The sequence below is a fragment of the Miscanthus floridulus genome, chromosome 16, assembly GCF_019320115.1.
Source record: "Miscanthus floridulus cultivar M001 chromosome 16, ASM1932011v1, whole genome shotgun sequence".
NCBI classification, from domain to species: Eukaryota; Viridiplantae; Streptophyta; class Magnoliopsida; order Poales; family Poaceae; genus Miscanthus; species Miscanthus floridulus.
Window position 1 is genome coordinate 76,798,858 of NC_089595.1, and position 25,198 is coordinate 76,824,055.

General features: G+C 48.2%; 1 protein-coding gene across 1 annotated transcript in view; it reads left to right on the top strand.

The window, feature by feature from the left end:
* LOC136510867 (calcium-dependent mitochondrial ATP-magnesium/phosphate carrier protein 3-like) overlaps positions 1–25,198 on the top strand; it is a 48,167-nt gene that overhangs the window by 14,367 nt on the left and 8,602 nt on the right. The window contains exons 2-3 of the mRNA XM_066505178.1: positions 22,217–22,625; positions 22,779–22,923. Coding sequence (XP_066361275.1) covers positions 22,217–22,625; positions 22,779–22,923 — 554 coding nt within the window. The remainder of the gene's footprint in view (positions 1–22,216; positions 22,626–22,778; positions 22,924–25,198) is intronic.

Sequence of the window (25,198 nt, forward strand, 5' to 3'; positions counted from 1 at the left end):
TCTCCTCGTCAGACTTGTGAAGTCGGGACACATACTTCAAAGCCTCGGCGAGCTCCTCGGTAGGCTTGGCTCTAGGTAGGGTAGGGCAGGCGTCTAGGTTGAGGCGAGTCGGGGCTAACTCAAACTCCTCTATCCTAGGCTTCGTCTTGCTGTGAATCTCCTTGGGTAGCTGATCCCACATACCCTTCATCTCCCTGAGGCGCTTCCTATCAAACTTCTGCCAAGCCTGCCATGTCCTCTCACACTTGTCCTATAGGTACTCGTTCTGCCTGAGTGCCTCGATCAGGTGACCCTAGTTGCGAATGACCTTCTTCTTGAACTCCTCTAAATCCTGAGTCATGGTCTTGTTTCGAGATTGGATTTTCAGCATATCAATCCCCTTGGTCCTTTCTCTGTCTCCTCTACAGTTGAACTCAGCCTTCTTGTCGTCCAACTCTCTCTGTAACTCCAAGACCTTGCTATCGAGGTAGCAGTTCCTATTGCCTAGGTCGGCGACTTTGTCCTGTAAGTCTGCGACCTTGGTTTTGTGGACTTCTTCACGATGGTTGAGCTCGTCCTGTAGCTTGGCAACTGTCTCTAGTAGACTAGCTCGCTCCTATGCTCCCTGTGAGTCTCGCTCCTGGTACTCCCACTAAAGGGCCTGGTCCTAACGTCTCCTCTACTCTAGCTGGGTCACGTACCTATCCTGCTCCAGTAGGTGGATAGCTAAGACGCGAAGGCATCTATCCTCCTTGACAAGGATAACTCTGCCAGCTGTGAAACTCTGCTCACTAGGGGTAAGGCTGAGGTCGAGGGCCTAGGGAATTAGATGGAACTCTGTCGTCTTTAGGTGCTCATAGTGGTCCCTCATCACTCTGTGAAGTGCCTTGTGTGAGATAGCTTGCAGTCCCTCCTCGACTGTGTCCTCTATAGTTAACTCGGTGAAAGCTGGGACAGAAGGTAAGGTAGTGCTAGCTGGGAACTCGACTGAGGTGACAATCGGTCCTTCGATTCCTCCTTCCTGAGCTGGCTTCTCGGTGCAGGTGACCTTGACAAGCTCATCGGGGACTCCTAACGTGACGAGAACTCGGTAGAGGGTCTGTGCAAAACCCCCAAGCTCACGTAGGTTGAAGGTAAGCTTGGTGTGGTCTAGAGGTAGCAGTCCTAGAGGTAGCTTGTCGTATACTCCAACTTAGTCGACATAACCCTCACCCTCCACACACCCAAGTCACACACGCAGCACTCTCCCCATAGTCTAGATAATACCAGTTTCCACCATGCATGTAGTATAAACGTAGTAGAAGTATAAGTAATGAAATATATAGCAGTAAGCGTGTGTCTAGCATGACGTCATCTTCTTGATTCCGAGCTGATAGGTGGGTCCTGATGACGTCAGCTTGACGTCAGCTTGATGTCAGCATGACGTCATCAACGTCATCCATTCCGACAGGTGGGGCCAGGGTCTCTTGGGTCACTGACCTATGGGTCCGGTCAGAGTCAACGTCAAGTCAATGGGCGAGTCAACGGTCAATGGGTCAGGGTCACTGACGTGTGGGGCCAGTGCTGCTGACGTCAGCAGCTGACGTCATCATGACGTCAACATGATGTCACCTTGGCTATGTTGATATTGACAGGTGGGACCCGCGTGATGTCGTCATGACGTCATTTGCTGACAGGTGGGTCCGGAGTCTCTGTGCCGCTGACATGTGGGGCCAGGTCAACTGTCAATGTTGATCGGTCAATGGTCAACACGGATCGGGTCCGAACTGGGCCGGTTGGGCCTAGATATGGGCTGGATTTGGGCCAAGCCAGCCCGGACACGTGGCAAGCTATGGCGCTGCCATGTCGTAGCCATGGGCCTCCACTGGGCTTCGTCTACCGTTTGGCCTGCATTGCGTGGCTCACGGTGGACTCAGGTTCACGGTCCATGGACCGTTGGTAGGTCTATGGTGGACCGAGTCCACCCTCTTTCCCTTTTAACTTGGCTCACGTGCACCGAGTGCAGGCATGTGCAGCCAGCGAGGGAAGGCCTCTGCTTCCATCCTTGGCACGCTCCCACCAGTGGTGGGCTCACCGGTGTGATCCTACGGTGGCGCTAGCGTCCAATTAATGTGGGGAAAAGCTTCCCCAGGCCATGGCGAACACGATGGTGAGGTCTAGGTGGCGGCCGGGGCTTTCTAGGGCGTTGGCCACGGCGGTCGGTGGCTCAAGCATGATGGTGTATGGGGATGGCGTGGTGGCAGTGGCAAAAGCCGGTCATGTGGTGCGTGTGAGCGTCACGGTGCTCCAGCGGGCTCGTCGGGCAGGTCGAGGGGACTTCTAGAGCCTACGGTGGCCTTGGCCATGGTGGCAGCTTGATTTGGCCATGGCGGCGATCCGGTGGTGAACGACGCATGCTAGGTGGCGTAGCAGCGGTCCTCTTTTCTCACATATGAGTGCGTGGTATGCTCGTTCCTTGGCCAGTGTGTGCGTGCGTGTGTACCCAGAGGCCGGAGACGACCTTGGCCTATGCGCTCCAAGTGTGGAGCGCCAAGGCCGAAACAGCGGGGTCTGGCGGCGAGCAGGGGAAGACCGGGGCTCACCATTGGTGTCGTGGAAGATAAGATGGTGATGCAGTGGTGGGTCGTGGCCATGTCGAGATGAAGCCGTGCAGTGCTGAGCAGCATTGACATGGAGGATCGAGGCTTCGTCCCCCGCTGCGGCGGCACTGGCGACGTCGGGCGGCTTCGGTGCTCCTTCTTCTTTCTTCGATCCCCTCTCTACCTTGGCTTGGGTGTGCGGTGGATGGCCACAAGGTGACAGCGGGGCACGGGGATGCGTTTTGGGCAACTGGGGTTGGGGCTCTTATAGCTGAAGCTCCATGCCACCCATGGCGATCAGCAACGTGCGGTGGGAAGATGCGCGCTGCATCCGACGGTGGCGCGAGATTGCGTGAGCACGGCACAAGGGGGAGCAAGGCCATACCCCGGGCATGACTCCCTAGCCCACTCCTGCCAATGTTGTCGGCCTTCGGTCGTGCGGGCGGTTGAGGTGTGGGCGCTGTAAGGAAAATGGACCCTTGGTCCGGTTACTTTGGATTTTGGTGTTTGATGACCAACACAACCAAATTAGACTAATGAATTTGCAAGTATTTGTTTTATAGTGCAGTAGGGTGCAAGACGTGACTTAGACGAAGGCGACATGATGATTCGATGATCAACACCATAAGCAAGACCTTTGGAGCACAAGAAAAGACACAAGATATCAAGCAAAGTCCAAGCACGAAGATAGGAACCAAGCCGGATGCAAGATCGCGAAGAAACGAGCTCACAGAAGGCACAGGACGCTGCACAGGACGCTACATAGGATGCTACACAGGACACTCCAATGCATAGGATGCTGCACCAGACACTGCATAGGACGGTGCACAGGACGCTCCGATCAAGCAACAGCAGAGTCAACAGCAGCGACCGAACGCTGCATAGGATGCTGCACCGGACGCTCTGATGCACAGGATGCTGCACCGGACGCTGCACAAGACGCTGAGTGCCAGAGTCCGGTCAACATCAGTAAAGTTCCAAAGAGCCATTTTCATGACCGGACGCGTCCGGTCAGTACTGACAGGACGCCGGTCAGAGTCCGGTCAGTAGCAGAAAAGCGGGATTTCGTCCCCAACGGCTATTTTCTCAGTGGGGCTTATAAATAGACCCCCCAACCGGCTATTTGAGTAGTGTGGAGCTGAGGAAACATACCAAGGGTGTTGATACACCATTTTAGTGATCTCCACTTGCATAGTGCTTAGTGTTTCATCAGGTGATTAGCGTAGGTGCTTTGCGAAGTGCTTAGGTTGATTAGACCACTGCTTATGCGCTTGCTCTAGGTTTAGGCCTAGTGTTTAGTGAGGTTTACATACCTCTTACCACCCGGTGCTTGCGAGCACCATTGTTGTACATTGGAGGGTCTTGAAGTCTTGCGAGATCACACCAACCGCGTTTGTGGTGTGGCCGCCACCGTGTATTGGAGGGAACAAGGCCCGTGGCGTTTTGACCGGAAGCTTGATAGTGAAGACGGCGGGGAGCATCCGGGAGAGGCTTGCCGGAAGGCACGTCGGAGACCCACTTGCGCGTGAGGAAGGCCCGAGGCTATCCACGGAGTTACCCGACCGAGAGCTTGGCCCTTGCGAGGGATTCCTTGCGAGGGGCTCCAACGAGGACTAGAAGGAAGCTTGCGCGCTTCTCGATACATCGGTAAAAATACCGGAGTCGTCGACGGGAGTTTGCATATCTCTACCTTGCTCTTTAGTTTCTGCATTTACATTGATTACTTTACTACATTTGCGGTAGAGATAGCAACACACTAGCAAAATCGTAGTTACACATTTAGATAGTTCATCGTTTGCATAGGTTTTTCTAAGGTTAGAAAAGGAGGCCATAGTTTAGAGTTAGAATTTTTAAGTTGCCTAATTCACCCCCCTCTTAGGCGTCATGGTCCTTTTAGGCGTGAAGAAGACGACACTGTGGCGGTGTGCGACTGACATGTGGGGTCCAGTGGCAGCGGCAGCAAGGGAAGCGGGGAGGCGCGTGGGCGTGAGCGACGCACCGGGCTGCAAGCCGGGCTGGCCATGCGAGTTGGGCTGGCCTACTGCTGCGCGCGCTAGCTAGGTCGGCTGGCTGCTGTGCGCTAGCGGGCCAAGCAGGCCGAGCCAGCTGCGGGCCTTCTTCTTTTCTTTATCCCTTTTTCTGTTTTATTTTTCTTCTCCTTTGTTTAAATTTCAAATTGATTTGAAATTTGAATTCAAAATTGGTGTACCTTATTCATTGGAGTTTTAGATATGAGGCCCACAACATTCTTTATATATATATATATATATTAGGAATTTATTTAGCTATTTTGTATAACAAAAATTAGGTGTAGTTTTGTTATACAAAAATGGGAATAGTTTTCTCTTTAAACATTTATTCTTTGGTTTGAGTAATAATTACTTTATGGTGTATTTCTTTAAAGGAGTTGTTAGGCATTACATAAAATAGATGAAAATCCAAATCACCATTTTAGTTAACAATGTATGCTATGTTTCATTTGTCAGTATTTAAATAAACATGATTAACATATGGCAGGCCATGCTTATGTGTTGACTTGGGTTGGGGTTAGACCTAATGCATCTCTTAGGTTGGGTTTCTATACATGACACTCATCAATCCATGGGAGTTTTTGAGAAAATTTTTGTAGTTGGTATTTTTGGTGTATGGATTTTTGGGTTGTTACACCGAGGGTGGCCAGCTCGCCCATGCCGGCTTGCCAACGTTGGTGGGTGGAGGAGGAGGAGGAGGGGGGGGAGGAGGGTGTAACAACCCAAAAATCCACACACCAAAAATCACGACTACAAAATTTTTGTGTTAGCCCTATGTGATGTTGAGTGACATATGTAGAAGCCTAACCCTAGTTTTGGATTGGATGTGATCCAACTAGGTTTAGATCGTAAGCATAGTTTGGTTTTATGCCACATGTGTAATTAAATTCCTAAATAAATAAATCATGCATGCATCCTTAATCCCACTTGTGATTTGGATTCTCTTGCCTTATGTGATATTTAACTATCTTACTTAATATTATGATAAACCCTAACCAAATTGGCAACAAATAAAAGAGAAAGGAAAGAAGAGGGGGCAGTAGCAGCCCAGGCCTGCTCGGCCTTGCGAACCAGCCTCGCCTACCCTTTCACACGTGTAGCCCACGAAGCCGGCCCAGCATCGCCGCTCGCACACGCACAGCCACTGACAAGCCGAGCCCGCTCGTCAGCCATCACGCGCAGCACGCAGCCACATCGCGCCAAACGCCTAACGACCCTACCCCGCTTGTCAGCATAGTAGCATCTTCTTCCTCTCGCCCACGCATTCTCCACCACACGACCGGGAGCCGACTAGTGTGGTAGGTGCGGGCCCAAGGTCACACAAATCGCATGACCTTGTTCCCCTTGCGCCGTGCCTACGCTACCACACGCGGGCCAGCGGATGCACTGCACGTATCACCACCGCCTGATCGTCGTCCGCCATTGGAGCCCTTGGAGCTCAGCTATAAAAGCCAACGTACATGAGCCCTAACCCTCAGCCAGTTCGCCGCTACCGCTGGTGGCATAGCACCACACAACGTCAAGCCAAGAGAGAGGGAGGAGGAAGAAGCAAGGAGGAGAAGGAAGCCACGGCGGGGAGGACCTCACCGGAGCCAGGAGCGCCGCCCCGATCAGCTATAGCAATGTAACTACTCGGCATGGCACTGCATCGCCTCATCACGGCCTCGCCTCGCCACCACACCGCCATGATACCGCCACAAACCCTGCGATGAGCCATCTTGCTAAGACCACCTCCCTAGCCAAATAGAACGTGCACCGCCATGATTGAAACCTTGCTGAAGCTTCAAGCTCTGGCCTAGCCCAACTGGTTAGCTAGGGAGACTGCCATGGCCATGCTTGCCGAGATCTAGGATGCGCCGTGCGTGCTACCATCAGCCAAAAGGAGGACCCCAGCCATGACGTTGTACATCGAAGCAGGAGCGCACCTGCACAGACACACTCACCATGGCCAAGAGCACAACCATGGCGAGACCACCGTGTCTCCTACGTTGCGATAAAGGCAACGTTGACACTCGACTGGTTCCACCATGACGAGAGACACACCGTGCTCACCTTAGTCGAGGAAGAAGCCCATCGGAGCCCTGTGTTGCCACACCGCACCTCGTTGGAGTGCCACCACCTCTGTTTTGCCCCCACCACCATGGCCAGAGCCACTGGGAGCACCAGGAGCTCTTCCAACATGCCCACCATGGCCGTAGAAGCACCGGCTAGCTCACACGCTCCTCTAACTAGGCTCTCGCTACCACCGCAGCCCTATCCATGCACGCTGACAAACCCACGCTGCCGTTCGCCGTGGCTAGAGCCCTAGGAAGCCCTAGTCGTCACCCCGACCCCACCATCGCAGTTGCCATGGCATGGGGAAGCTATTGCCTACCCTAATCGGACGCTAGCGCCACCATGGGTGCTCGCCGGTGACCTCACTGCCGGTGGGAGCCCCGTCGGGGAAGAGAAAGGGGATTTTCCCCTCGTCAACCACGAATACCCACATCCTGAGCAGCTCCACCGAGCTCCGACCATGACCACATCGACCACATCCCGAGTAGCTCCGACCACGACCACGCTGTCCACGTCCCGAGCAGCTCCGTCGAGCAGCTCCGCCCACGACCACATCGTGCACGTGAACCAAACCCTAGGAAGGAGTAAGTGGACCAAGTCCTTCATAGACCAGCTCTGCGGTCTATGGACCAACGCAGGTAGGTTCACCATGAACCACGCCTCACCTATGCCCGTGGACCATGGCCCATTAGTGGCCCAGTATGATGACATGGCCACACTAGTGCACGCCACATGGTAGGCAAAGCCCAGCATGTATCCAGGCACCAACCGGCCCAGTTTGGACCCGGCCTATATTGACCATTGACCAGTCAAACATTGATCGTTGACCGGGGCCACATGTCAGTGACACCACCATGCGGACCCCACCTATCAGTAGCTAATGACGTAGATAACGTCATACTAACGTCAGCACACCACGTGGACCAGTCACAGTGTGACACGTGTCAGCCCTGAATTAATCAGCCTTTTCCCATTTTCAGAAATGATTGAAACTTCAGAAATTCATAGCTAATTCATACGAACTCAGAAAAAATACAAGACTAGGACCAAAATTCATCTAAAATCGAGATCTACGCAATGAACCCATGTTTGAGTGCATTTGGCTCTTTTGAATTTTCCTTGCTTTTTGTGCTATTCTATAGATGTCGCTAACACGACTATAATGCGATCGTTTGTAGACTCGGAGGAGAACCAGACGGACGAGGACCGAGAGTACTGTGAGGAGTACGGAGATGACTTCACTGAAGGTGCCACATCCCACCTAATCTCGTAGCACCTATTACGCATGGCTAATATAGAGCTGCTATTGCTTTACTTACTGTTATAATCATACGATGATAGGACTTGTATGGTAGTATGCTTACTTGAGGGCCTTTACCTTGACGCAACCTTACCCCTACATACCCCGCTATTAGGCTAGACACACGCTTACTGCTATATTTCATTGCTTACACTTCTACTACACTTGTACTACATTAATACGTGGTGGAAACTGGTGTTATCTAGACTGTGGGGAGAGTGCTGCATGTGTGACTTGGGTGTGTGGAGGGTGAGGGTTGTGTCGACCAAGTTGGAGTATACGACGAGCCTGGGGCAAGTCTTGCCATGGGGTGCTACCTGGGCACCCCTGGAATGGATACCTGTGGTGGGTAAATGGTATATAAGGTGGTCCTAGGTGTGAACCTGTGATGGGAGGAGCCCAGGATGGAGGTGCTGTGGTGGCACGGTAAATGGGAACCCAGATGAAGACATTTTGGCTTGGTCATCCCTAAGGACTTACTAGTACTCAGATTCACCGGGAAGCCTTATGTACCACTCGCCCTAAATGGTGCGGGATGGCCGGACTACTTGGTAGGATATTGCCACTACTGCTAGGTTGATAGCGGACAGTGTAAGGAGGTACAGGGCGCGGAGGATTCACCCACACCCTTCTAAGACCTCATGGAGACCTTGTGGACCCGGCTCATGACTCATAGTTTCAGCCACCCTAGACTAGAATTGGGGTGTACCAGGGCTGCATGGTAGAGTGGCATTATCCTAGGCTAGCAAGCGGCCAGAATCAGCCCAATTGACGACGGTCAGCGAAGAAGGTAGATCTTGTGGTTATGTAGAACCTCTGCAGAGTGTATGGTTGATCGATTGATACATGTGCCGACTTGTCGGCTATGGACCTTTCCTGGGTTTCGCTTAAACTAGATAGTGAGATGAGTCCTTCTCTTCTTCCCCCGTGAGAGAGTGTCAGTCGTAGCCCGGGGCTACAGGCCTTGAGACAGTGTGAAGAGGGAGTTGGCCTATCGACTGAGCGATGGTATGGTGATGGTGTGGAGATGGTGGTATATCGACCCTAGGATCGAAACCTGGCTCTGGACAGAAATGGGGTGGAATGGGTGTGGGAATGGTGTTAAAAACTTGACCAACTATTATTAAAAACTCTTGATATGCTAATACATAGGAAACCCCAGCCTTATAGGTTCCTTTTGGTTATATCCAACTTGCATCCAATTTCCACAAAGCAATGCTCATAGGGTGGGAGTGGCCAGTACAAATCGTACTGATAAATTTTGGCACACAGGTTCTGCTGAGGAGTATAGCTCTAAGGAGTTTGATGGTTGAGGGGTTCATGCCTATGCTCAAGTTTGGCAATCTTATCTTCAAGCTGTTCTGAATGAATGCTACTTTTGATTCCGCCAATGCGGCGATGTAATAAATTATGTAATTCCACACTATTTGTACTATGATATTATTGTTGTATGGATATGGTATTCGACTAAAAATTTGGGTAATATGATCTACAATGGTCTTATTACACTTCGACTCTATGGATTTCCCTTCATGGAAATCAGGTCGCTTCAGTTGGTATCAGAGCCATACTTGACCATAGGACGAAACCCTTAGAAATGGACGATAGAATAGGACATGAACAGCCCTTCTTTCGGTTATATACCGACCTTGCATTTACTTTTATGCAAGGCTTATCTATTATTGACCTGCTAATACCTATTTCCTTAAAACATGTAGATGGCAACGAACGTTGACTGGCCGCCTCTAGGACCGCTACCTCTAGACCACACCAAGCTTACCTTCGACCTACGTGAGCTCGAGGGTTTTGCACAGACCCTCTGCCGAATTCTCGTCACGTTAGGAGTCCCTGACAAGCTTGTCAAAGTTACCTACACCGGGAAGCCAGCTCAGGAAGGAGGAATTAAAGGACTGATTGTCACCTCAGTCGAGTTCCCAGCTAGCACTACCTTACCTTCTATCCTAGCTTTCACAGAGTTGACTATAGAGGACACAGTCGAGGAGGGACTGCAAGCTATCTCACACAAGGCACTTCACAGAGTGATGAGGGACCACTACGAGCACCTAAAGATGACAGAGTTCTATCTACTTCCCTAGGCCCTCGACCTCAGCCTTACCCCTAGTGAGCAGAGTTTCGTAGCCGGTAGAGTTATCTTTGCCGAGGAGGATAGATGCCTTCGCATCTCAGCTATCCACCTACTAGAGCAGGATAGGTACATGACCTAGCTGGAGCAGAGGAGATGTCAGGACTAGGACCTTCTATGGGAGTACCAGGAGCGAGACTCATAGGGATCACAAGAGCGAGCTATTCTACTTGAGACAGTTGCCAAGCTACATGACGAGCTCAACCATCATGAAGAAGTCCACAGAACCGAGGTCGTAGACTTACAGGACAAAGACGCCGACCTAGGCAACAAGAACTACTACCTCAATAGCAAGGTCTTGGAGTTGCAGAGAGAGTTGGATGACAAGAAGGCCAAGTTCAACCACAGAGGAGACAGAGAAAGGTCCAAGGGAATTGATATGCTGAAAATCCAATCTCAGAACAAGACCATGACTCAGGATCTAGAGGAGTTCAGGAAGAAGGCTGTTCACAACCAAGGGCACCTAATCAAGGCACTCTGGTAGAATGAGTACCTATAGGACAAGTGTGAGAGGACATGCCAGGCTTGGCAGAAGTTTGATAAGAAGCGCCTTAGGGAGATGAAGGGTATGTGGGATCAGCTACCTAAGGAGATTCATAGCAAGACGAAGCCTAAGATAAAGGAGTTTGAGTTAGCCCCAACTTGCCTCAACCTAGATGTCTGCCCTACCCTACCTGGAGCCAAGCCTACTAAGGAGCTCGCCGAGGCCTTGAAGTATGTGTCCCGACTTCACAAGTCTGACGAGGAGATCGAGATCGAGAATAGTCGTATCCTAGCTACGGTGTACGAGTTAGAGTAGATGACCCTGCATGGTCATGAGTCATGTTAGTGGCTTCCATAAGTTGTACCAAGTGATGTACCCCTTATGAGATGTAATATGAGACACTATGCGTAGTACGATTCTCGCAAGTCTTCAAGTGTAGCTACTGGAGATGATGATATGTAATAAAACCCATGTAATTAATGTTTTGGATCTTATTGCTTCTTTGTAATGAGTGTTGGATAGTATAAATGTTTTTCTTTAAATCGTCAAAATCATGTAATCGTACTAAATTATAAGCACTTATGGCACAAACACTAAAATTCCTATGATCCGTGTTGCAGATGCCGAACCGCCGATCTAATCGTCTAATGAACCGTGGACGTGCTCCCACCCCTGAACTAGTCAAACCAAATGGGGGGCGTGGTGGCAACAACCGTTGCCGTGGCCGTGGCCATAGATGTGGAGGGATACCCTTCAACCTAGAGAATACCCCGCCGCCTGAGGAGAATATTCCGCCACCACCACCACCGAACCTGGCAGAAGTGATGGCACAACAGACTCAGCTTCTTGTAGCTCTGGTTAATGGAGCAAACCATCGCTAGGGAGGTCAGCAGAATGACTTCCAAAGGAAGCTAAAAGGATTTCTAAAGCTAAGGCCACCTACCTATGATGGCACCGACCCTAACCTGCTTGTGGCCGATGACTGGCTCAAGGAGATGGAGAAGAAGCTTGACCTCACCACTTTCACCGATGACGAGTGTGTTGGAGCTGCCACACACCAGCTCACAGGTGCAGCACGTGCCTAGTGGGACAGTTTTAGTGATTCCCATGAGGACCCTGCCAACATCTCGTGGGATGAGTTCGCCGAAGCATTCACTGAGTATCATATTCCCAAGGGTGTCATGGAGGCCAAAGTTGAGGAGTTCCACAACATCAAGATGGGAAAGGATAGGGTGACTGAGTACACTATTCGTTTCACCAATCTTTTGCGCTATGCACCTTCCTATGTTGTGAACTCGAAGAAGGAGAAGCTGTACTATTACCACAAGGGACTTAACCCGCACATCAAGCTAAAGTTTGGTGGTATTGAGAGTAACACGTTGCGTGCTCTGGTGGATCGCTGCATCTAGATCGAGAAAGATCATGCTGAAGCTGGAGAAGAGTACAGGGAGAGGAAGCGTAAGCCTGAGGAGTCCTTCCATGGCCGTGATCGCAAGAGGTTCCATAGAGATGCACCACCCAGGGAATGCTCTCGCCACAATAGGGATGACAACCCTGGATCAAGTAGGGGTAGTGGAGGCTACACCACCAAATACTCCTGCCCTGCTCAGGATCGTTACACCCAGGACCGTTATGCTTAGGACTACAACACTCAGGACCATTTCAACCGTTCCCGGTCTATGAATGAATGCCCAGCATAGAACCGCTCCACACCAAGCACTGGGAACTAGAAGGCACCCGCGCCACCCCCTACAGGTGGTACGCCTTTCACCTGCTTCTCTTGTGGCCAACCAGGTCACAAAGCCGCTGAGTGCCCACAGAACTTAGCCACTCAGAAGTCTCAATCCAAGGGATCTACTACTCGTGGATGTCTCAACCATCTAGACATCGAGGAAGCATAGGCTGCCCCTAATGTGGTGTACGGTATGTTTTTAGTTAATGGCAATACTACATCAGTTCTATTTGACTCTGGAGCAACTTGTTCTTACATATCATCTAAGTTTGCATGAGAGCATGACCTGCCTATAATCCCACGTGGAAAGCCTATCATCACCAGCTCACCTTTAGGAGACCTAAAGTGCACCCACATCTGTAAGGGAGTGAGTCTTGCCATTGAGGGTCTTACCTTTAAAGCCGACCTAACCCTATTACCTTCCACAAACCTATATGTCATCTTAGGCATGGATTGGCTAACCATTCACTGAGGTATTATATCATGTTCACCTAGATACTTCCAAGTGACCCACCGATCAGGCCAAGTTATTAGATGTGAACCCCAGTCCAGAAAGTCCACTTCTATCCTGTGTGCCCTTAAAGCTAGTTCAGAATCACAGAAAGAGGAGAAGACAGTTCATGATGTGCCTGTGGTTAGAGACTATCCCGATGTATTCCTTGAAGAATTACCCGGTATGCCACCAGACCGTGATGTAGAGTTCATCATTGATCTTTTGCCGGGAATAGGACCTATTACCAAGAGACCCTATCACATGTCAGTTGACGAACTGGCCGAGCTCAAGAAATAGCTTGATGAGCTCATCTCGAAGGGATATATCAGACCCAGTGCTTCACCCTGGGGATCCCCTGTTCTGTTTGTTAAGAAGAAGGATGGCTCAATGAGAATGTGCATTGTTTACTGGAACTTGAACACAGTCACCATTAAGAACAAGTACCCTCTACCGAGGATCGATGATCTGCTTGATCAACTTCGAGGTGCCAAGTATTTCTCCAAGATTGATCTCAGATCTGGCTATCATCAGATAAAGATTCGAGAGAGTGACATCCTGAAGACAGCTTTCATGACTAGGTATGGGCAGTTTGAGTTCATCGTGGTGTCCTTTGGACTCATGAATGCTCCCGCATACTTCATGAACATGATGAATAAGGTTTTCATGAATGAACTGGATAAGTTTGTGGTAGTATTCATTGATGACATCCTTGTCTATTCACCCACCACTGAAGAACACGAACATCATCTGAGAACTGTGCTTGAGAAACTAGCCCAACATCAGCTCTACGCAAAGTTCAGTAAATGCGAATTTTGGCTACAGGAAGTTGCCTTCTTAGGCCATGTACTATTAGCTGAAGGTGTCGCAGTTGACCCGGCCAAGATTGAAGCTGTGAAAGAGTGGGATCAACCCCATAATGTGATAGAAGTCAGAAGTTTCTTGGGATTGGCTGGATATTATCGCTGATTCATTGAGAACTTCTCTAAGATAGCCTGTCCAATGACCAACCTCCTGAAGAAGACTAAGGAGTTTGAATGGACATCCGGGTGTGAACAAAGCTTCTATGAATTGAAACAGAAGCTTACCACAACTCCTATGCTAGCATTGCCTGATATCAGCAAAGATTTCGTGGTCTATTGTGATGTATCCCATCAAGGACTTGGTTGTGTACTGATGCAAGATGGAAGAGTTATAGCATATGTGTCTCGATAGTTGAAAGAACACGAGAACCGTTACCCAACCCATGATCTTGAGTTAGCAATAGTTGTGCATGCCTTGAAGATCTGGAGGCACTACTTGATAGGCAACAAGTGTGATATCTACATCGATCACAAGAGCTTGAAGTACTTTTTCACTCAAGAAGATTTGAATATGAGGCAACGCCAATGGCTAGAATTGATCAAGGACTATGACCTAGAAATTCACTATCATCCAGGAAAAGCTAATGTAGTCATAGATGCCCTCAACCACAAGAGTTACTGTCACACTTTGATCACTGAATCCGTACCACCTGAGCTCAAGGAAGAGATTGATGACTTCCAACTTGAGATACTACCGCATGACTTATTGAATGAGCTCCGCATATAGTATGATCTCACAGATCACATCCATCAAGCTCAGAAAAGTTGTGAAGAGATCGAATATCTCCATGGTCTGATGAAACTAGGCTACAAGACCAACCACCAGGAAGATGAAAAAGAAACCATCTGGTTCAAGAATAGAGTCTGTGTTCCATCTGACCCAGTACTACGAGATGAAATTCTGTTTGAGGCCCACGATTCCAAGTACTGTATTCACCCTGGAGGTTCAAAGATGTATCAAGACTTAAAGAAACACTTCTGGTGGAAAGGCATGAAGACAAACATTGCAGGACATGTGGCACGATGTGACACCTACAATAGAGTCAAGGCTGAACATCAAAGGCCTATAGGATTGCTAAAGCCTCTTGACGTTCCTGAGTGAAAATGGGAGAGCATATCCATGGATTTCATAGTTGGATTGCCCCGTTCACAGAAAGGTAATGATTCCATCTAGGTGATTGTTGATCATTTGACCAAGATTGCTCACTTTGTACCAGTTAAGACCTAGACCGATGCCAAAAAAATTAGTAGATCTATATGTTTAGCATATTCTCAGACTGCATGGAGCTCCCTCTAGTATTGTATCTGATCATGGTCCTCAGTTTTTGTCCTAATTCTGGGAAGCCCTGCACAAGTCCATTGGAACCAAACTTGATTTTAGTACCGCTTACCACCCATAGACAGATGGACAGATGGAACGAGTAAATCAGATATTAGAAGACATGCTTCATGCTAGTGTACTAAATTATGGCTCTGATTGGGAGAAATGCTTACCCTATGCAGAGTTCTCTTACAACAACAGCTACCAAGCCAGCATCAAGATGTCGCCGTTTGAAGCTCTGTATGGTAGACCTTGTAAGACACCTTTGATGTGGTCTCAACCGGGGGAAAGATCGTTCTTTGATTCCGCTAAGATCCAAGATGCAGAAGGAGTTGCTCAAGTGAAGGAGAATTTGAGAATTACCCAAAGTCGATACAAGAGCTATGCTGACAAAAGAAGAAGAGAACTTGAGTTCAATATGGGAGACTTCGTCTATCTCAAGGTATCCCCGCTACGTGGAACTGTCAGATTCCATGTGAAAGGAAAGCAAGCCCCTAGATTTGTTGGGCCATACAAGATTCGTAAGAGAATTGGAAAACTCGCTTACAAACTTGAGCTACCTGAGGAATTGGCGGGTGTACATCCCGTATTCCATGTCTCACAGCTACGCAAGTGTTTGAGAGGGCCCGATAAAGTAGTTCCAACTGATACACTTGACATTCAAGATACTCTTGAGTATAAAGAACATCCTATCCGAATTCTGGGTAGAGATACCAAAGAGACCCGAAGCAAAACTATTCCTATGTGTAAGATCCAATGGAGCAATCACACTGAGAGAGAAGCAACATGGGAGAAAGAGTCTGACCTCTAGATACAATATCCTTATCTCTTCGAAGGGTACGTTACGCTTTAATCTCGGGGATGAGATTCTGTTGAGGAGGTAGGACTGTAACAACCCAAAAATCCACACATCAAAAATCACGACTACAAAATTTTTGTGTTAGCCCTATGTGATGTCGAGTGACATATGTAGAAACCTAACCCTAGTTTTGGATTGGATGTGATCCAACTAGGTTAAGATCATAAGCAAAGTTTGGTTTTATGCCACATGTGTAATTAAATTCCTAAATAAATAAATTATGCATGCATCCTTAATCCCACTTGTGATTTGGATTCTCTTGCCTTATGTGATATTTAACTAACTTACTTAATATTATGATAAACCCTAACCAAATTGGCAACAAATAAAAGAGAAAGGAAAGAAGAGGGGGCAGTAGCAGCCTAGGCCCGCTAGGCCTTGCGAACCAGCCTGGCCTGCCCTTTCATGTGCATAGCCCACGAAGCCAGCCTAGCATCGCCACCCGCACGCACACAGCCACTAACAAGCCGAGCCCACTCGTCAGCCATCACACGCATCACGTAGCCACATCGCGCCAAGCGCCTGACGACCCGACCCTGCTTGTTAGCACAGTAGCATCTTCTTCCTCTCGCCCACGCATTATCCACCACGCGACTAGGAGCCGACCAGCGTGGCAGGCGTGGGCCCAAGGTCACGCAAATCACATGACCTTGTTCCCCTTGCGCCGTGCCTACGCTACCGCACACGGGCCATTAGATGCGCTGCACGTATCACCACCGCTTGATCGCCGTCCACCATTGGAGCCCTTGGAGCTCAGCTATAAAAGCCAACGTCCGTGAGCCCTAACCCTCAGCCCATTTGCCGTCGCCGCTGGTGGCACAGCACCACACAGCGTCAAGCCAAGAGAGAGGGAGGAGGAAGAAGCAAGGAGGAGAAGGAAGCCATGGTGGGGAGGACCTCGCCGGAGCCAGGAGCGCCACCCCGATTAGCTACAGCGACGTAGCTGCTTGACATGGCACTGCATCGCCTCATCACGGCCTTGCCTCGCCACCGCCCCGCCATCCTACCGCCACAAACCCTGCGGTGAGCCATCTTGCTGAGACCACCTCCCTAGCCAAATGGAACGTGCACCGCCATGATCGAAACCTTGCTGAAGCTTCGAGCTCCGGCCTAGCCCAATTGGTTAGCTAGGGAGATCACCATGGCCACGCTTGCCGAGACCCAAGACGCGCCGTGCGTACTACCATCAGCCAAAAGGAGGACCCCAGCCATAATGTTGTACATCAGAGTAGGAGCACACCTGCATGGACACACTCACCATGGTCGAGAGCACAACCATGGCGAGACCACCACGTCTTCTACGTTGCGGTAAAGGCAACGTTGACACCTGACTGGTTCCGCCATGACGAGAGACACACCATGCTCACCTTAGTCGAGGAAGAAGCCCACCGGAGCCCTGTGTTGCCGCACCGCACCTCGTCGAAGCGCCACCACCTCTGTTTTGCCCCCACCACCATGGCCAGAGCCACTAGGAGCACTAGGAGCTCCTCCAACATGCCCACCATGGCCATAGAAGCACTGGGGAGCTCACATGCTCCTCCAACTGGGCTCTTGCTACCACCATAGCTCTGTCCATGCATGCCGACAAACCCACGCCACCGTTTGCCATGGCCAGAGCCCTAGGAAGCCCTAGTCGTCGCCCCAACCCCACCATCGCAGTCGCCATGGCATGGGGAAGCTATTGCCTACCCTAATCTGAAGCTAGCGCCGCCATGGGTGCTCGCCGGTGACCTCACCGTCGGTGGGAGCCCCATCAGGGAAGAGAAAGGGGATTTTCCCCTCGTCGACCACGTCAACCACATCCCGAGCAGCTCCGCCGAGCTTCGACCACGACCACATCGACCACATCCCGAGCAGCTCCGCCGAGCAGATTTGACCACGACCACGCCGACCACGTCCTGAGCAGCTCTGCCGAGCAGCTCCGACCACGACCATGTCGTGCATGTGAACCGAACCCTAGGAAGGAGTAAGTGGACCAAGTCCCTCATAGACCGGCTCTGCGGTCTATGGACCAATGTAGGCAGGTTCACCATGAACAGCGCCTCACCTGCGCCCGTGGACCATGGACCGTTAGTGGCCCATTATGACGACATGGCCGCACCAGCACGTGCCACATGGTAGGCAAAGTCCAGCCCGTATCCAGGCACCAACCGGCCCAGTTTGGACCCGGCCTGTATTGACCATTGACCGGTCAAATGTTGATCGTTGACTGGGGCCACATGTCAGTGACACCGCCATGCGGACCCCACCTGTCAATAGCTGATGACATATATAACGTCATACTGACATCAGCACACCACGTGGACCAGTCACAGCGTAACACGTGTTAGCCCTGAATTAATCAACCTTTTCCTATTTTCAGAAATGATTGAAACTTTGGAAATTCATAACTAATTCATACAAACTCAGAAAAATACAAGACTAGGACCAAAATTCATCTAAAATCGAGCTCTATGCAATGAACCCATGTTTGAGTGTATTTGGCTCTTTTGAATTTTCATTGCTTTTTGTGCTATTCTATAGACGTCGCTAACGCAACTATAATGCAATCGTTTGTAGACTTGGAGGAGAACCAGACGGACGAGGACCGAGAGTACTGTGAGGAGTACGGAGACGACTTCACTGAAGGTGCCACATCTCACCTAATCTTGTAGCACCTATTACGCATGGCTAATATAGAGCTGCTATTTCTTTACTTACTGTTATAATCATACGATGATAGGACTTGCATGGTAGTATGCTTACTTGATGGCCTTTACCTTGACGCAACCTTACCCCTGCATACCTTGCTATTAGGCTAGACACACGCTTACTGCTATATTTCATTGCTTACACTTCTACTACGCTTGTACTACATTAATACGTGGTGGAAACTGGTGTTATCTAGACTGTGGGGAGAGTGCTGTGTGTGTGACTTGGGTGTGTGGAGGGTGAGGGTTGTGTCGATCAAGTTGGAGTATACGACGAGCCTAGGGCAAGTCTTGCCATGGGGTGCTACCTGGGCACCCCTGGAATGGATACCTATGGTGGGTAAATGGTATATAAGGTGGTCCTAGGTGTGAACCTGTGATGGGAGGAGCCCAGGATGGAGGTGCCGTGGTGGCACGGTAAATGGGAACCCTGATGAAGACATTCTGGCTTGGTCATCCCTAAGGACTTACTAGTACTCAGATTCACCGAGAAGCCTTACGTACCACTTGCCCTATATGGTGCGGAACGACCGGACTACTTGGTAGGATATTGCCACTACTGCTAGGTTTGTAGCGGACAGTGTAAGGAGGTACAGGGCACGGAGGATTCCCCCACACCCTTCCGAGACCTCATGCAGACCTTGTGGACCTGGCTCATGACTCACAGTTTTAGCCACCCCAGACTAGACTTGGGGTGTACCAGGGCTGAATGGTAGAGTGGCATTATCCTAGGCTAGCAAGCGGCCAGAATCAGCCTAGTTGATGACGGTCAGCAAAGAAGGCAGATCTTGTGGTTATGTAGAACCTCTACAGAGTGTATGGTTGATCGATCGATACATGTGCCGACTTGTTGGCTATGGACCTTTCATGGGTTTCGCTTAAACTAGATAGTGAGATGAGTCCTTCTCTTCTTCCCCCGTGAGAGAGTGTCGGTCGTAGCCAGGGGCTACGGGCCTTGAGACAGTGCCGAGAGGGAGTTAGCCTGTTGACTGAGCGATGGTATGGTGATGGTGTGGAGATGGTGGTATATCGATCCTAGGATCAAAACCTAGCTCTAGATGGAAATGGGGTGGAATGGGTGTGGAATGGTGTTAAAAACTTGACCAACTATTATTAAAAACTCTTGATACGCTAATACATAGGAAACCCTAGCCTTATAGGTTCCTTTTGGTTATATCCAACTTGCATCCAATTTCCACAAAGCAATACTCATAGGGTGGGAGTGGCCAGTACAAATCGTACTGATAAATTTTAGCACACAGGTTCTGCTGAGGAGTATAGCTCCGAGGAGTTTGACGGTTGAGGGGTTCGTGCCTACGCTCAAGTTTGGCGATCTTATCTTCAAGCTGTTCTGAATGAATGCTACTTTTGATTCCACCAATGCGGCGATGTAATAAATTATGTAATTCTGCACTATTTGTACTCTAATATTATCGTTGTATGGATGTGGTATTCGACTCAAAATTTGGGTAATATGATCTACAATGGTCTTATTACACTTCGACTCTGTGGATTTCCCTTCGTGGAAATCAGGTCGCTTCAGAGGGGGAGGAGGAGTAGGAGCCTGCCCTACCACCGGCCGTGCCCCGTGGACCGCCCGCCTCGACGCCGCCCGTGCCCGACCCCGTTCCCGACTCCGATGACCCTGACCCGACCCGAACGCCGCCCGCCCCTACCCCTGGCGCCCATCAGGTATGCCCTCTCTCTTGTTGTTGTCGAGGTAGTGATAGTTGTATTAGTATTAGTTGTAGTAGTAGTGATAGTGGTTGTAGTAGTATTAGAAGTAGTGGTAGTAGTAGTAGTAGAACTAGTTGTAGTAGTAGTAGTAGAACTAGTGGTAGTAGTAGCAGAAGTAGTGGTAGTAGTAGTAGAACTAGTGATAGTAGTAGTAGCAATAGTGGTAGTAGTAGTAGTAGAACTATTGGTAGTAGTAGTAGTAGCAATAGTGGAAGTAGTGGTACTACTTGGTTATATTCTTCTACATGGATTGATAACCAAACAACATGGCTTCTCTTGAGACATATGTGCTTGTCGGTCATCGTGTCATTGTTTTTTGCAGGTTTTAGAAACCTCACCATGCAGGGGAGGTTCTGTCGATTTTTTTTTTAAAATGATAGTATTTTGTTCTATTTTTGTAGAGAAGAGCCCGTCGAAGCCGAGTCAGAGTTCCTATCGCCGTGCTGGTTTGCCTACACCACGTCGCCTCGCCACTACACCGACCCGCCACGGCCCTGCTAGCCTGACTCCGCCGCCACCCTAGGTATAACCCCTCTTTCCGTATCATGGTCGTAGATCGCGTAACCTAGTTAGGCGTCTCCCGTTCGAAAGAGATACGGTTGGAGGTATGCAGATCTTTGCATATCTATGACCGTATCTGTTTTGGATTGTCCACGTTTTTTGGACAGCCTGCGGATGCATAGATGGGTTAGTTTCCATGGTCTGCTCTGGTCCGAGACAGAGTTTCGACATCACCTCCCTGTTGTTCTCTAGATATGCACTCTTCTTTGGCAGGACGTGTATCTGGAGAACAGCGGGGAGGTGCTGCCGAAATTCTATCTCGGATAGGAGTAGAGCATGGAAACTAACCTCATCTATGCATCCGCGGGAGGGATTAAGACCTATCCTCACCTATTAGATAGTAGGAACACCATGTAGATGCAATTGATGGTTACATTACTCGCTGATACATATGTTAGAGGATGAATGACCGTCAGTGGATGTACACGGGCTGGAGAAGTGAGAGTGATTACACCACGAAATGGATGAACAAGACCGATGCTTTCTTGAACAGTGCATTTGGCAAGGCTACTAAAGGACATTGCCTAGTTTTGTGTCCCTACAGCAAATGTGGAAACAGGAAAAGGGTAAACAAGGTGGAAATGGGTAAACATCTTGTGAAGAATGGATTTACGCCGGACTACACCCGGTGGGTCCACCATGGTGAAGCCCATCGTATGAGAGAGGAGGTGGTGAGACCACGGGTGGAGGCTTTTGATGCTGATGCTGGGGTAGCAGACATGTTAGATGACTTTCACTAAAGATAGTTCAATGAGGGACGTGAGAAGGAGGAGATGGAGGCAGCCACATAGGCGTTCTATGACATGATGGACTCGGCACAGAAACCCCTTCACGATCGGTCAACGGTGTCTCAACTGGATGCCATTGGTTGCTTAATGGGGTTGAAGTCCGAGTTAAACTTGAGTCGAGAAGGCTTCAATAAGATGTTGGCCGTGATTGGCACCCTACTTCTAGAGGGCCACATTCTGCCAAAGAGCATGTACGAGTCACAGAAACTCCTTCGTGCACTTAAGATGCCGTATGAGCAGATACATGCTTGTCCGAAGGGGTGCGTCCTATTTAGGAAAGAACACGAGCATGCAAAGTTCTATCCAAAGTGTAAATCCTCTAGGTACCTGGAGGTAGACTCTGATGATGGCCAGAAGAGGCAACTTACGATCCCCGTGAAAATCCTACGGTATCTTCCATTCCTACCGAGGATCCAACGGCTATACATAATCGAGGAATCTGCGAAACATATGACATGGCACAAAAATGGCAAACGGTACAATCCTACGGTGCCTCAGCAATTTAGCATTCTGCATAACATAGTGATACTTATGAAAAGGTTGCTCTTTTTATGTATTAGCTGGATCATAAGGTGATATTTGTAGCTGATGTTCTGCTGCTGCAGGAAAGCGATTCTTTGAAGGGTTAGACAGAGATGGTGATGGCCAAGTCGATCTCGAAATTGCAATGAGCAAGAGGCGGTTACCAAGGAGGTATGCTAGAGAATTGTTCCGCCATACAAGAAGGAACTTCTTTTCGAAATCAATTGGGTGGAAGCAATTTTTATCCTTGATGGAACAGAAGGAGGCAACCATTCTCCGAGCATATACCACGTTGTGTTTGAGCAAGTCTGGAACACCTCACAAGAATCAATTTTTGACTTCCTTGAAAGGTGCTGGACTTCTGGCCAATGAAGATAATGCCATTGCCATGCTACGGTATCTAAATTCTGATTCAGAAGCATCAACCTCATATGGCCATTTCTGGAACTTCATGCTTCTACTTCCTTCAGAACGCCTTGAGGATGATCCTCGGTATGTCTGATGTATCCTGTTACAAGAAACTTGTGCTTGAATTGGCTTTAGTGAATTGTGACTCTACAACTATCACCAATTCTGACTATCTTTCAACATTATATGGTGCTCTCTTTTCCATCTTACCTTTTCTTCACTTACAAATGCATTCAGGAACATCTGGTTTGAAGCTGCTATTGTTGTTGCTGTTCCCCCACCTATAGAAATATCCACAGGAAGTGTTTTGAAGTCTGCTTTAGCTGGAGGTCTTCCAAGTGCGCTCTCTATCTCTCTGCTGCATCCTATTGATTCAATGAAGGTACAGTACCATGCTTGTTTATACTGTTTTAGTTCAAACAAGTGATTCAATAAAGCACATTTTAATTAGGAGCGCTCTGTGTATAGATATTCCTTTATTGTGACTATGATTGCCCATCACAAATCAATAAGCATGTGGTTTGCCAAGGCATTATCTGTAACCTCATGGATTAGTTGCAACAAATGGAAGCTTTGGCCTAATCCAAAGCCACTTATGCCTAGACTATAAAAACCTTTTGACACTTGAGGAAGGCTTCAGCAAGACGATGGCCAGAGAGACACCAAGGACAACGAAGATGCGCTCGAGGTCAAATACTGGGCCTGCGCGGCAAGGCCGCGCAGCACTTTCTAGTATATACTTAGAGCAACTCTAAAAGCTTGGCTAAAATTATTAGCCAAATTTCATTGTTTAACCATTTTGTAAAATAAAAAACTCTTCAAAAAGAAGAAGTCCCTAATAGTCTTGCTATTTTATAAAATCACATAGCAAGTGCCTGTGGTTGGCTATATATGGCCATCGAAAATCAAGAGATAACCAGCTTCCTATTTTATAAATTCAGATAGCACATCTATTGGAGCCTAATTTTTGCTATACAAATAATAAAATTGTCTCCACAACAAAAAACAACCAAGTGGTTGGAGTTGCTCTTAGACAATGTTTGGCAAATGAGATAGGGAAATAATATCACACCCTCCAAAGAGTAATATTGTATCGTAACCATCCATTCTTCACACCTCATTTAATCATAACCATTCATTCATTTCCCTTTTTCTATCCCACCTAGCCACCTCCTATGTCACAATATCCAAACGGCACTCAAAACTGGCGCGAAAGAGTCCAAATTAAACTACGGAGGAACCCGTTCCCCCCGAAAAGCAAGAAGACAACGATCCAACGGAGAAGATAACTCCTGTCCATGTAGTCCAATCTGAGAATTTTAAGGCCTGGCAGACTTCCCAGGCCTGAACGCACCAGGAGATATTGGCCCATGTCAACAGGGCCTCCATCCGAGAGTTCTCAAAGATGAAGATTAGGAGGAAAAAAAGTCTTTTGGCACCCTCAACTATTCATAGAGTCTTTGCTCAAAAAAAAAACTATTCATGGAGTCTGATTTTTCTTTCTCATGCGTAAAACTGGATTTTGATCCCTTCTCATCAACTTAAAACCGGTCTTTTTGCACCCTGTACAGTTTAAACAACGGTTTTGTCCCAAACCGTCCGACGTGGGTCACTTCAGCTATGAGATGTGACATCAAACTATGTCGGTAGTTAAGGGGTGAATCGGGTTACAGATAGTTTTTCTCAAAAAAAAAAAAGAACTATATATTTTAAAAAAAACTAATACAATTGAAAATCCTAAATTTTGGTTTCTTTTTTAAGTATTTGTTTTAGCATGGAAAAATATACAAAACCAGTTTAGAGTCTTCCTAAAGCCATGCTCTATCTTCTAATGCATAGTTTGGAGCTGTTTTGATGTTTATTTGCTAATAGATGCTCTCATTATTTATTAGAAATTATAAATAGTCGACGTTGACGAACTAAAAACTACGTAGAAGGTCAAGTGACTTCGACGACAACACAAGATTCATACTATCTTGTAACTGCCTCGTGATTTATCGTATTTAGTATGAACACAAATGTGAATTGATCATGTTAGTGTTACTTTATTGTCTATCCTATATGTATAATCATGTTAGTGTAGACAACATGGAATGCCACTCGTGTTCATAGTAAATAGGATCTAGTACGAGGTAGTTATATGACACATGTGTTGTCGTCAAAGTCATTTGAACTTCTAAGTAGTGTGGCTCATCAACATAGAATAAATATAGTAGATAACGAGAGCCTCTAATAGAAAATAAACATAAAAAGGGGACCATAGAAGATTCAAATAATTCTAATCTAGGCACCACATGAGAGAGAGCATGATTTTAGGAAAAACTAAAGTCGGTTTCATATTTTCCAAGGTAAACATTTTCTACGAATTATCTACATTAAACCATTTTAGAACTTTTAATTGCATAATATTTCAAATTCGGACTAACAAGTTTTCTAAGACCAACAAATTATCCAATTTTATGCAAGAGTTGAGGGGGTCAAAAGGACTTTTTCCATATTTTGTCCAACAATTTTAGAAGTGGGCTGCAAGGTGGTTTCTTACTTTTTTAGTTAAAATATATCCAGTAATACCTAATATGGTTTTTAAACCATGAAAAATGTATCTAAGCTTCTAAACATTTCAAGAAAAAACTAGGGACAATTTGCAAAAAAAAGAA